This window comes from Pollicipes pollicipes, unplaced genomic scaffold (assembly GCF_011947565.3).
Source record: "Pollicipes pollicipes isolate AB1234 unplaced genomic scaffold, Ppol_2.1 Scaffold_4002;HRSCAF=4701_pilon_pilon_pilon, whole genome shotgun sequence".
In the NCBI taxonomy this organism is placed as follows: domain Eukaryota; kingdom Metazoa; phylum Arthropoda; class Thecostraca; order Pollicipedomorpha; family Pollicipedidae; genus Pollicipes; species Pollicipes pollicipes.
In genome coordinates, this window is record NW_023596420.1 from 22,438,392 (window position 1) to 22,452,049 (window position 13,658).

General features: G+C 50.6%; 1 protein-coding gene across 1 annotated transcript; it reads right to left on the bottom strand.

Annotated features, from left to right (window-relative positions):
- On the bottom strand, positions 1 to 2,325 carry LOC119094248 (uncharacterized). The gene is made up of 3 exons (XM_037217322.1): positions 2,235 to 2,325; positions 1,117 to 1,315; positions 1 to 542 (listed from the first exon to the last, which is right to left on the bottom strand). Exons 1-3 carry the CDS (start codon positions 2,323 to 2,325, stop codon positions 365 to 367), a joined length of 468 nt encoding a protein of 155 aa, XP_037073217.1. The 3' UTR covers positions 1 to 364.
- Between the last annotated feature and the right edge of the window lie 11,333 nt (positions 2,326 to 13,658).

Here is a 13,658-nt window from a genome sequence, read left to right on the forward strand (position 1 = left end):
TTTGTATTTTGCTGACTCGATGTGTTTTGCATGCACACGATCATAACACGCCTGCACTGCTGGCGTCAGCAATATTTGAAGAAAACGCTCATAGTGGCGAGTCATGGGAAAATCAGGAACTCGCATCGGCGAAATCTGGGCAAGACACTTCCAATGAGCAGACTATAAAACCCGCATCAATAACCACCGTTGTAGGCAAAACATTTGCCTGAAAGACTAGACATCCGAGCCAGCTCTGTTTTTGTCTGGCTCTGATCAGCTCAGTGTAGCTCCTCTGTCCTCTGCCAGCTCGCACCGGTTTCCACGTCTTCACGTCAGCTGCCTCCATCAGCCTGACGCTCTGGCCGCCGTCCAGCGATGCCGTCTAGGCCTCAGTGCTCAGGCCGCGCAGGTACTCCAGCATGGTCGGCATGGCGTGCGGGCAGTTGTGGAAGAGCTTGTTGCAGGAGTCGGCGCCGAACTTCTCGCCCATGAAGGCAGCGTACCAGTAGGCACCCTTGCTGGTCTGCATCTTCTCGAAGTCGACTCCGTCCAGGTCACGGCTGTGAGTAGATCCATAGCTGATCAGACGGGGCAGGTCGCGAGGAATGGACACCAACGCCAAACGAAGCACATCACCAACGCCAGACGAACCACGTCACCAACGGCAAACGGACGGCGCTACCAATAGCTGGTGATGATCTTTTGGTGAAGTGCGTCTGCCTGCGACTGCCCAGACGGCGGCGCGGTCACCGACTGACAGGTGACCGCCGAGAACGGCGGCACGGCGCCTGAGAGCGCGGTGAGGGGATAGTGCTAACACGACCCAGTCTGGCCGTATGACGGGTGCTCTGCCCCGCAACAACTGCAATGCATTCCCGCAGCTGGCTCATATGGCCATCAGGGCTCCGCAGGATAAGTAACAAAATAATGGATATACCCATTTAATACAGGTTAAAGGCAGCCTGCTCGTAGAACAGCTCATACTTTGCTAGGGGTTTGCCGCATCTGTGACAACAGAAAAGTGTCATTGCTGTTCACTCGTCCTCTGTCGGGCGATTAACCCCTCGTAGAGGGCCAGCACGAGAGCCGTTCGTTTTCAATCTCTGCCTTAGTTTGCACCTCTCGCCCACTCACCCGAAGAGGGCCGACACGACGGCCTCCTCGTCACTCAGCTCGTCATCGGAGCGAGCCTGGATCAGGCAGATGAACTTGAGCGCGCAGCCGAGCCGGTCGGTGGCGCTGACCATGTCCCACATGACCGACTCCCGGCGCACCGGCATCTCCACCGACCGCTTGCCGCGCCGACTGGCCAGCGCGATCGCGCCCACCAGGCCTGCCGAGCGCGACACGGGTCAGCACGGGTCAACGGCGGTCAGCACGGGTCAGCACGGGTCAGCAAGGATCAACGCCGCTTCCAAGAGTTAGTACGGGTCAGCACAGGCCAACGTAGGTCAGTACGGACCAGAACGGGCAAACACGGGTCAACACGGGTCGGCAGGGGTCAGCGCGGGCTGCGCGGGTCAGTGCGAGTCAGCATGGACCAGCAGGGAGCGGCAGGGCACAGCAGACGGCACAGGACAGCACAGAACGGGACGGGCCCGCAAGCGCTGTCAGGCGACACATCCCCGAAACCAGGGACATGCGCAGTGCGAACGAGCGACGCCATCAACAATATGTATGCAAGAATGATCGGAGAAGCGTAACTGCACGGAATGTCGCGATCCACCGAGGCATGGACCGCTTGTGACCTCAAAGAATACGGGGAAGATACAACCGTTTGGATTTGGGGGAACAGAATATTGTGGCACATGTGTGACCAGCCAGAGGTTTGGTTGGTGCGTGACGTCTGTGCAAAAGTCAGCAATACGTCGTGCGTTTTAAGTGTCACGTGCACGTCGTATGCCTCACGGAACACCAGTGACTCATCTCCCTCTGATGGAGTCTATTCGACTATAATTTTCTGGCCCATCAGCGCTTACAAACATCCAGTTACACCCATGCGCCAAGGATATGCACACATTACTGGACGGCCCGCAGAAACCCATGCGAAAACAACAAACAAAGCAATCATCTGGGCACGCCTCCTGAGTAAGGTCGTGTCGGGCAAGCCTGCCACACCCAAACGTGACCCGCCGCGCGTCTGAGCGTGTCGCACTTCACCACAGGACTGCGGGGTTGGGGCGCCGCCAACTCACCAACGCCGAGCGCCAGGCCGCCGAGCGCGGCCAAACCGGCGGCGCCGGCCGCCGTGCCGGCCGCCACCGTGCCCGTCGTCGAGCCGATGATAAACGTCGAGTCGACGGCGCCCAGCAGGGCCAGCACGGTGAGCAGGGCGACGCGCATGGTGAGACTCGGTCGGCGGCGGAGACTGTGGTGGCTCGGCTCGTCCCAGCCGCCGCTATATACGCTCACCCCTCTCGCCGCGCATCGGCGCCGCCGTCGGGCGCCGCCTTTCGCTGGCCGTCGGACGCGCGCGGCGCCGTTGTGACACGTGCCGTCCTCCCGAACGGCGGCGCGCCGGCGACGCCGCCACCGGCGGTGACGTAACGGCCACCCGGCGCGCGTCCTCCGCAGCCGCCGGCGCCGGCTGCCCGGCCCGCGGCGAGGCGGACACGGCACCGCGCTCTTACCGCTGACGACCGCAGGAGCCGACGGTGACGGCGCACGTTCGTGGCGCTCCGGCGGCGTCGGCTGCGCAGGACGATTGGCTGAGGCGAGCGTTGTGAAACGGCCGAGCGCCGCTGGAAATGTTGACGCGGCGTTCTTCACGAGTGAGATCGCGTCGAGTCCATTCCAGGGTCAGGAGCTGTTGCCATGTGGAAATCGCCACCTCCCGCTGGCCGTGCCTTTCAGTTTAATTGATCGTCTCCCGCGCGTTTTGTTCAGCGGAGGGAATGGGGCGCAGGGTTCTGACGCAAGCCCGAGAAAGGCACGCTCGATCGATCTGCTGGGCCAGCTTAGACGATTGGCCCGACGGTAAGACTTCATAGCTCAGTCGCATGGGTCGTAACACAAATTGAAAGAAAATTATGCATTCCTACAGTACACCAAACAACTTACAGGCTTTTGAACATGGCAGCTTGTACTTTGCCCCGGTTTTATGGCCGTTACTGTGTGTAAACAAATAGCTGCGTTTAAGTTGCGTTGTGCGACACGCTTTGTTCACATTAACAACTTTCCCCTGTTAATGACAAGATCTTTTGGCGAACGGCATGCTTTGCAAGATGCATTGCCCTCCTGCACCACGCATTCTGATGGATGAGTATGAATGTGTAAACTGACAGGACGTATGAATATCTTTTGCATTAGAGCAGCTATGTTGACACTAGCCAAGAAGCCCAGGCTTTCAGAGGTTTTAAAATAAGATTTACAAAATCCTGTTTCTTGAGACAGGTGAAATACGCCCTTCTAGCGTGCCACTCGTATATTGCGGTGCACCAGTGTATACATGTCCACACGTGCATAGCACTTCGCGTGCTTTGAGATTATGGGCTTGGAAAGGGCCCTGTTATCTCCCCTTACTATTATCAATATTTTGCACACTCGGCTGAACTATATACATGACAAACATTTCGTCCCATAGGCATTCTCCAAAATAGCGCCGATTCTGGTTTGGTGGCTCTTCCGTGGATTACAGCTAAACTAAACGTTGCACTGATGTTAACATACTTTGAATTCACACGTTTCTGTGTTACTCTGCTGAAAGTCATTCCAACATGGAACGATAGCAGGCACAATGCTGCCCAATGTCATGCTAACGGACGTATCCAAAGTGCAGCTATATGAGCCTTTGCTGTCACTTCGGTGCAGTTATATTTGAAACTCATGTGATCAAAAAAGATGAAAAATTCACGGCACAAAAGAAAAGATGAGAAAAGATGAAATATGATCAAAATTCACGACGAAACGGGCGCCAGCCGGGCGAATGCAGCATGTAAACTTCGGGTTTCCCTTCGTCAGGACTTCTGGACGGACGCTAGTATTTGCACTGAGTAACATTCTAGTGCTTAGCGATCCGGAATTGGCCGAATGATTTTGGGTGATACGCATTTGCCTGTCATTTGACCCAAGACCCAACCTTGAGTGTCGCACGACATTGCGTGGCGCTGTGACTGAAATAGGCGCTTGTCGTTAACAAATCGCTACTAATTTAACCCCGGACTTCACTGGCGTGTAAGCGAGCCCGCTCGTGCCGCTGCCATTGTCGCCGCAGCCAGGCACACAAGGACAGGGGACCGGCATAGGAGGTTCCAGTCAGTTGGAACAGGTGTTTCGGCGCAGGTCGTGGTGTGCGCGGTTCAGTCAGCCGCCTCGGGCGCGACGGAAGGGTGAGCATGACAGATGGACGGAGGTTAATGGGACCTGAACGGGTAACAGCGCTGCGCGCTGGGGTGTTTCCATGACGCAAGCGCCCAGGATGCTGCGGCGCGGATCGGCGGCGAACGACGCGGATGCGGCGGGACGATGGTGTTCTGTAAAAACACATGGGGGCGTGGACAGAAGGAAATGTACAGCGGTTAGCGCGATCACGGTTTTTCAGGAACGGACGCTGGCAGAGGGGTACTGCTAATGACATATCCAGCTGGAATTCTTGAATGACATCCAAAAATCCCTTTACCTGATTTGTTAGGTTGTTTCCTGCATGGAGAGGCGTTACGGCTTATGGCGAAATGCGACTCCGTGAAGTGGAAGTAAAAAACAGTGAAACTATACCCAACCATGTGGTCTTTCACGGGGTGCTTCTAAAACTCGCACCGCGCGAACAATGGCTGCTTCACGCCCGTTGTTTAGCGTATTACACCGTTGGAAAGAACTGACAAATGCAGCAGCGTTTTGAGAGCTGAAGTCTGGAAAAAGATTGGCAACATACAATAACAGCATCACTAGAATCGTCATGGCAACCGCAACAGCATAGATTAGGTCATGGGAATTCTCGCCCCCACGCGGCACGAGAAACAAGGAGATTTAAGCAGAACTCGGTTACGAGGCGTTGGGACACGCTTTGCAGCCCGGATTTCTCGCCCTCCAGTTTGCACCCGTTCAGGAAGTTGAAAATGCCTTTGAAAGTTCCTCAATTTGCCCGCCGCAGTAATGCATCACGCCCATTGAATGCCAGTGTTAAAGAGATGCCTGAAGATTGTCTGAACATGGTCGCTTGCAATCTTGCTGCCGCACGGGGAAAGAAGCAATTAAAAAAAGGGAGGCGCGTAGATTATCGATACTTCACATCCACACCATAATATGATTTTCAACAGCCATCTGTCTTTTTAGAAAGTAAAATCGTAACGCAATGGGTGATGAAAACGTAGCGTTTGGGGCGCTGTTGGAGCTCCAGAGGGCACTCTTTATCCCTTACCCACTCTGGCTACGGGCCTGAGCAATGTACTGCATGACAAGGAATACATAGAAATGACCCACAATGACTGCAAAAGAGAAATGTTCTGCATCATCAAGTTTCCTGCACCAGCGATCTAAGAGCGTCTCGCAGTATAGCCGTTTTCCCGAAGGACTACGACAAAAAACTTCTGAAAACTTATAAGAAGTTTCGTTGATTATTTCAGAGCGATCAGATTTCATGAGCAATTTCCAGCTAGAAATGCACTGAAGAGATTAAAGGCGCGTTTTTTAAGATGTAGATGTTGGTTAAACTGTGGTTTCTAAAAAAGGGAGAGATTTTTGTTGGGCGCGCAGATATAGTGCCAGATTTCTTCCCACCAAAACTTTTTGAATCTTTGAAAAAGATTCGGTGACATTTCTGGCGCACAAGTGGCCAAATGCTTCCTTTGTTTTCCGGCTGCGCCCATTTTAGTAAGCATGTGTTAATTGCAGGGATTACTTACCTAGACATAGTCCACGGTGACTGATCTTTGAATGAAACATTCATCAAAGATTGCGTTGCTTCAAGCGACACTGATGCGAACAACAGGGCACATTCTAGCATCCAACGCCTGCGGCCGATCCACACCGTTGCTAAGCGTGGTACTATCCTAAAATTTGAGTGAGTTAGAGGCATGGGCAAAAGGCCCAAATTCATATAAAGAGGTTCATTCCGGAGTGCTTCGTTTCTATGAAGAGGCTCCAGCCTGTAAACTTATTCTGAGTTCGATAAACGTGTTTCAACAACTGAAGGACAATACAATTAAATAAAAGCAACCATTTTCTTACCAAATTATTTGGTGTCTCATGAAGCATCATGGAAAGGAACATTTGAAAGGTAATTTGAAAGCTTCCAGTGTGCTGGTGTCTGAGGTAAACGGCTAATATCACGATTTCTTATATACATTTCTGTGATGCCATGTTGATGACTTTGGCATACGACAGCGTCGTTTGTCTTTCTTCGTCCCATGGCCATTTACAAGCTTTTTCTTCTTGTCTCTCAGACTACCTGACCACCTCCGCTGTTGTTTCTTTGGTCTCGTCACTGTGTCTGTCTGTGAAATCCAGTCCCACTTTTTGAGAGCCTTTTTTCGATGTAGGTAGAATCCGGGTTTTGGCTCGCGGTTGTTATGTTTCCTGGGCCAGTTTTTCTGTCTGGGAGATTCCACGACAAATCAACAGGTCAAAAGGTCAATTTTACACTTATCTCTCGAATTCTAACGAAAATGAGTCACAGGGGTTGTCAGCGACGCCGAAGCCTTCTGTGACATTTTCAGATCACTCAGCAAAACAGTTTCGGAGTTACAGCCTCCGGGTTTTTTGAGTTTTGTGGTTGAAGGGCTGCGTTCCGCGGCGTTTTTTTTTTGTTGTTGTTTGTTTTGTTTTGCTACGATGAAAGATAACCGTACAAACTTTCATGTAAAAATGATTTCAAAACCTCCCAGATTACGGGCGTGTCGTGGTTGGAATCGTCATTGCAGAGAAATATTAATATTTCATTATGACATGAATTTTGTAATGTTATCTACAATATTCAGTGCATGCAGAATCATTTTCCTACGCGGTTTTTCACCTTTTCTCATTTGCACGTGATAGAGCAAGGTTTGAAACCGATGATCGAAAAATAAGAAAGTGATCATCGACTGGGAAAGGTGTGGAAACAATTCCACAAGAAGGGACGACGCTTTATTCGCCCCATCTGTCGTCGGCTAATGGCGCAGTATCACCCACGCGTCTCTCCGCACAGGCGGCAGAACATCAGCACATTGTGAGAAGACGCTAAGTTTAACAACACGATGTGTCACATGCACGTGAAAGTCGACTCAGTGGGCAAGTGACACAGTCTAACTCACTCTAACTCATCAAAGCTCTTGAAATCACGCGACTACTTCTTCGTTCCCAGCGCCTGAATCTAACTAACGTACAGTGGCTGAACACTTTACTGGGGTTACTCCGTGAACCTTGAGTGTCGCTTTGAGTCTTGGCCGTAGCCAGCCTGATGCTAAGCTCATCCTCTGTCTAAAGGACTTCTCCTTTTGGTACGAACAGGCATACCGTCTGCACATCAGCTTCGCCCTGCCAGTACCGACATAGCTTCTTGGCAGAGAGAATATGATCAGAATGTGGTCGCGGTAGGCTGGCACTGGCGGCGATCCTTGTCAAGGTCCCCCAACCCCGTCGCAAGGGTTATTTTCGTGACATATGGCAACGCATTGCCTGTCGTATTTTTCCCCATGAAAGGAAACGTTCAAAGAATTTAACCTGTTCTTGCGCTGGGCAACTAATCCATCTGAAAATAAATGCATTTTTGTATTTGAAGCCAGGCTTTTACTTCCGGTAAAAGTAATTTTTACTAAAAGGTACTGTAGAAATGCATGGCCGCAATAGTGTTATGTTTACTCCTGTTTGATAGCGCGCAACAAATGTTATACATAATCTGTCTAGGTTCTGGTCAACATACCACGAAAGGATGCCGCGTGTTAGTGCCACATCCCAATAAACTGCTGAACTTTGTCTTGGACGACGAAAGCGCAGATTTCTCTGAAAAGTGTAAATGATCAAAGCTTCGTTCTCGAGTAGTTGTTTTAAAGGTCACCGAAAAATTTACTCTGCTATTGGGCCCAACGTAATGCCACTTAGTCGATTTATTGCGGAATGACTCCCCCCGCAGAGATCCGGGAAAATGTTTCCACTAGTTACGTGGCACAAGGGCCACAGGCAAAAGGGAAGAACTCCGATATTGAGCTGCGTTTAAAAAAGTGCATTGGCTTCCCAATCTGCCTCCACCTGCCAAAAGCATTTTCTCTCACAACGAGTGCTGCTGACCAGCGTGGTTCTAGCCGTCTCGCGAGTGAGACGCTGGACAGTGAGGCCAGATTGCTGAAAGTCATAAACTTCGCTACCAGAGTAGTCACTGGCTTCCGAAAGTATGACCACGTGCCTCGCGCGCGGGATGACCTGTACTTTGCCACGCCTCGCCAAACGTTTGAAGTGCACGCTGTTATTCCTGTGCGCAAAGTCCGTGATTGATGCGAGCCTGCAGATTTTGCCTGTTCATTTCAAATTACGTCGACGCGCAGATCAGTGACCGACCCGCCCGCATGGACCAAAGCCTGCGCCTACCGACGGTGCGCACGGCGGCAGGACAGCTTCCTTTCGCGTGCCGAGCGGCCTGTCTTCTGAACGAGTTGCCGGTAGATGTTAGACAGCTGGACTCGGCAAGTTTTAAGTGTGCTACCAAATCAGTTTTTGTGTGGTAGGGTTATCTTCTACTGTTTTTGCATCCATGCGTTTTTACGGTTTTATCCCTCATCTCTTTCCGTTGTTTCTGACATGCTGTTTTATCTCTCAGACAAATGACGCGTCATAGCCGCGTATTCATGTGGAGTGTCAGGTGATGTCAAATAATAGTAGCGTACGAAGCTGACTGCATTGCTTTGGTTTCGTTGAAATTTATTGTCTGTGCTCGATAATAATTCATAACAGAGGTAAGCTCCGGTATCAGTATGCCAGCTGCCAGGAACTAAACTGGATACCCCTGCACCAATGTACGAAATGTGGCAGGTTTTCACGAGGGAAGTGTTACAATGAGACAGAAAAGAAACAGACCAAAACCGTGGATGGGACCCAGACAGGCATGAGCTGGGATCTCTCATAAACCCAAAGTTCAAAGGCTCATTCGACTAAAGTACAAATGTTCGATCCAGAGTTCCAGAATTTTGATGGAAATGGATCGTTTCACAATCGATGAAAATGGATCCTGGATTGCAGGAGATGCTTCGATGAATTTGTTAATGAATCCTGGATTCAGGAAGATCCTCCGTCCGGGAAGGTCCAGGATACAGCGATCAATTTTGAGATCCATTGCTGCGACCCAGGCACATGTCTTCACTTTGCACACCTGGGCACAGGTCTCCACAAACGGAATGGCAGTCGTGAAGCAGCAGGACGCAGGCGTGATGCCCCGCAGCTCATGGCTTCGATGTTAGCCGCACAGCGCACTGAAATTGCTCATGCAAGCAGGGACGCTCGCGCCCACTAGGGCTGTCGGATTTTCAGCTGCATGCACGAGGAAAACCACGAGAACAGCATGAAGGTGAAGAGAGGAGCAGCTGAACAGCGAGCCTTGGCGTAGGCACTACCGCAGCCCAAGTTCCACTCAGCTCCGCCCAGCTGACTGATGACGGTCGGCACTCGGCAAGCCACCGAAACGGCGGTCTCGTGTAGAGGCTAACCAGGAGCGGGTGGTAGCTGTTTCTCCAAATCGGTATGGCCTGCGTGCAGGCGCGCAGGCAGAGCCTTGGTAACGGGGGGGGGGGGGGGGGCACAGGGTTGACAAGGCTCCTTGATGTCAAATGGCCCCCCAAAAAACAACATCGCTGGATATGGCCTATTTGTTAATGAAGGCATGCTATCCTTCGCTATGTACACACATATATATATATATATATATATATATATATATATATATATATATGTATGGTATAGTTTTATCCTACATAACCGAAATGTAAACCAGAAGCTATACCGCGAGATCAACTCTGCCTGAAGTTTTTAGTAAACAACCTTAAATAAATCGAGCGTTAAACGACCGATGAAATAAATCGCCAGTGTTTTTGATTTTACAATGATCTAGTTAACGGACTCTTTTTGAAACGATGCAACTCAAAAACTTTTCCAGAGTGTTATCTGCGTTTATAGAGATGTCAAGGGCCGGAAATGTAGATTAAAGATCAAAATGGGCGAACAATGCGCATTTACATAGACAAGCCATGCTTGCCTGGAAATGTTCAACATTCAGTCAAAATAGATTAGTGATACAACTCCTTTTGACCGTGGGTTCCCGCATTTCTTAGCAACACAAACCTCGAAGCCAGGCGCTGCAGTCTCCATAAGTCGCGTGGCATCGACGCTTCGGCTTATACCAAGCCGTGGTCGACAGGTGGAGGAAAATGATGGCGCATTTGAAAGAAGCACCCTTGAACGCTTTGCTTTGTCAGAATTTTATCTAGGATGTACAGAGATATTAAGAAACCCGCAAATGTATATCGAAGTGGGACAACCATTTGTATTTTCGTGGCCAGGCCATGTTTGTCTGGAAATATTTAACATTAATTCGGAATCGATTAATGGTACAGGTTATATAACGCAGTTTTGAGCATGCGCGCTCGCAAATCTTGGCAAAAAGCTCGACGTCAGGTGTTCGACGCCAACGGCAGCCCGCTAACATCGACCTCGTGGCTAACTCTGAGTCGTGGCCAACGGGTGGGCGAACATGACGACACATCCAACAGGAGGACCTTTGAACGCTCTACATCAAACCGTACATTTAAAAGGTAGCCGAGCGTATATTTCACCTATGCGATTTTTAAACTGATGAATTGAACGGACAACTTTCGCAGCAGCACGAAGTGGGACTTGAACCTGTTGGTAGACCTGGGGGACTAAAGGAACAATGTATGGACGTCAACGTCCATATATTCTTAAGGACAGCTTTGATGTTGTCCTACGTCAACAAGGACAACGTTAAAGTTTGAAAAAGATAGGCCAATGTGACATTTGAACCGTACGAATTAGTTTTCTAAGATATTCGGAAGTATTTTTCCACGACTATTGCTCTCGCGCTCACGGGACCTCCCGCCTGGTGTTACTTGCAGTGGCCAACGCCCTTTGGTTTTACGGAAACTGCAAACCAGGCTATCATTGACCTTGCTTCCGAGCCTGCGGGCGTGCAGGCTCGAACCTTTTGATAATTTGTTTCACTAATCGATTCTGCAAAAGAATGAACGTTCTCAGCCAATCACGGAATAGCCTCGTTCGTCTTTGAATTCATTTCGACCCTTTATTTTAAACATCAATGAGACCCCTCATTCGTTTCCGGCAATAGGCCCCCTCCTAAAATTAGCATTAGGAGGCACATTATTCTTCCCGGTCGAGGGCTGAAGAACCATTTCGTCCTAACGGGGGGTGTCTTCCAGAAGCCATCCCGGTGACATGGATCGGGACCACCTGGCCGATCCGGGGACCCTTTGAGGGATACGTCATATCACATTGGTCCCGTCCCTGACGCGAGAGGCCGTCCGACCCACGCGGACCACCGTTGACCTCGGATCGATGCAGGAGTTCTCATTGACGCAGCAACATTCCTGACCGAGGCAGGGAGTCCAAAAATGGGCACAGAGACCTCAGTTTGGTTTAATGGGCCTATGCTGGAGTTGAGTAGGAGTGCTCACCGTTCGGTACTGGGGGCCGTTCGGTACTGCATAGCCTTCCAATCGGGCTGTAGATCTTTGGTCTCAAGAGACCCTTCGGCCCCTTTTCAGGGCCCCTCGAACACAGCTCCTGATCGACTTGCGCCACTTGCTGCTACACGACCCCTGCTACGCTCTGTGGTCCCTGACCGGCACAGGACCGTATTGTGTCAGGAATCCAGAACACAGAGCCGACCGTGTGGTACTGGTGGTGTCTGACCGATATATAGGTCCATATCGACTCAGGAGGTCCTTGATTGGCGCAAAGTGCTCCATTGACTGTTGTTTGATGACCCGTCTTTGCAGGTCGGGGCTCCTGAATAGGACCCTGATCAGTCATTCCCTCCCATCGGATCTTGGATCGTCGGAACCGGTGCGCCGTTTAGGTTCTTCGGGCCTCCTCGAACACTGCCTCTGGCCGACTCGGGGCCCCTTGCCAACACACGGTCTCCGTTAGAGGCAGCCGGGCGCCGGCAGACGCTGCAGCCCCGACCAATGTAAATCGCTGCCCCCGGCTTTGTTCCGGTCCGGGAAATGGCCCTCAGGCCCAAGCTAAAGCTATTTCGAACGCCACCGCGGTATCCAATACGGATAGTGAAAACAAATTGCACATCTGTCCAGGAATCTCAGGAGCAAATGTGATCTACCATGTTCGGGGTAATGCATTGGATACATTATTTCACAGCATTGGTTGGCATGCCGGCTTACCGATCATGCGAGCTAGGCGGCAGATAACAATGAATCACAGAACGGTCAACTTTCCGAATGGCGACCATCCAAGGCAGGTTCAATACAGACCAAAATGTATTGCATGACCTGGAGGTGACGGGATGTTCTTACCCTGGGATCTAACATAAGTGGGACTTGGCACACGTGCGCGGGAGAGGACCTTTCAATGTTGCGAGTTTTCAGGACATGAAATACAAGCAAAAATTATTGGGATGCTCGGTTGAAATTGAGCGACCTTGCTGTTTTTCGCTACAAAAAAGACGTTTCCCCCGGGACATTCAACGGAAGTGAAGAAGTAATGCTGGAAACAGCAATGGGGAGCGATCACTTTTTACAGCCGGCGTTACATTCCGGTTTTGATGTTTGATGTTTATTTTCGATAATGGACATTGAGCAGTGCATAATATTATGAGTGGATTGGCGCATAAGCGGAACGGTTGAATCTGAGCCCCTCTCCTAACAATAACAAGATATGGTCATCGCCACCAGGGAACCCACGACATACCGCCCACTCGCCCGATCCATAAGCCGACACGGGCCGGGCGCCCGCCGCCACTCCAGTCTTCACATATAGCCGTCTCGGGCCAGCGGCGTACGCCCGGCCCGGCAACGCCACCCAGTGGCCCGTCTGCTGCCCGCGCCCGTTGGAAGTTTTTAGGCGAATCGTTTGGTCTGAAAAAGGAATGTTTGGAAAATGTTTGCTATGTGCTGCCCATTGCAATCCCGTAAACCGTTACCTTCAAGATAGATACTTAGTTGCTCGTTGCGAGTGAGCTCAGAAAAGTTTGAAATGATACAATCTGTTTTACGTAGCATTGAAATTCGGATTTCGTAATGGCGGGGAGAGTTCAGTACAAAGTGTTCAGGGTATTCATATGGACAGCCGCATAAGCAAGAGAGACCAGGCGTAGTTGGATTTTGAATTTCGAACAGGTGGGCATTCAGGTCTGACATTCACAATCTCAGCCCAGTATTGAAGATGTTACCATGCCTGGATCCAAAGCTACGATACACCGGAGGCGCGGCCATACCGCAGCGCTGGTATATTTCCCGTTCGAAGGAACGAGAAGGTTGGAAAGATGACACCTCAAGCGGAAGCTGGTTCCATCCTCTCGTAGTTGATAAAATGTTGAATTTTCGGTAAGTTGAGGTTCTGTTAGGTGGTAATGTGAGTGTCATTGCATTGTGTAGTGGGCGTCATGTTGCAAGTGCTCGTGTGTCAGGTAGAAGTACAGTGACGTTTGTTGGCAGTAGATGTTGGTTGTGTATGAGGGTGTGGAACAGTGTCAGTTTTTGCGTGTTTCTTCGTAATTTGAGTGT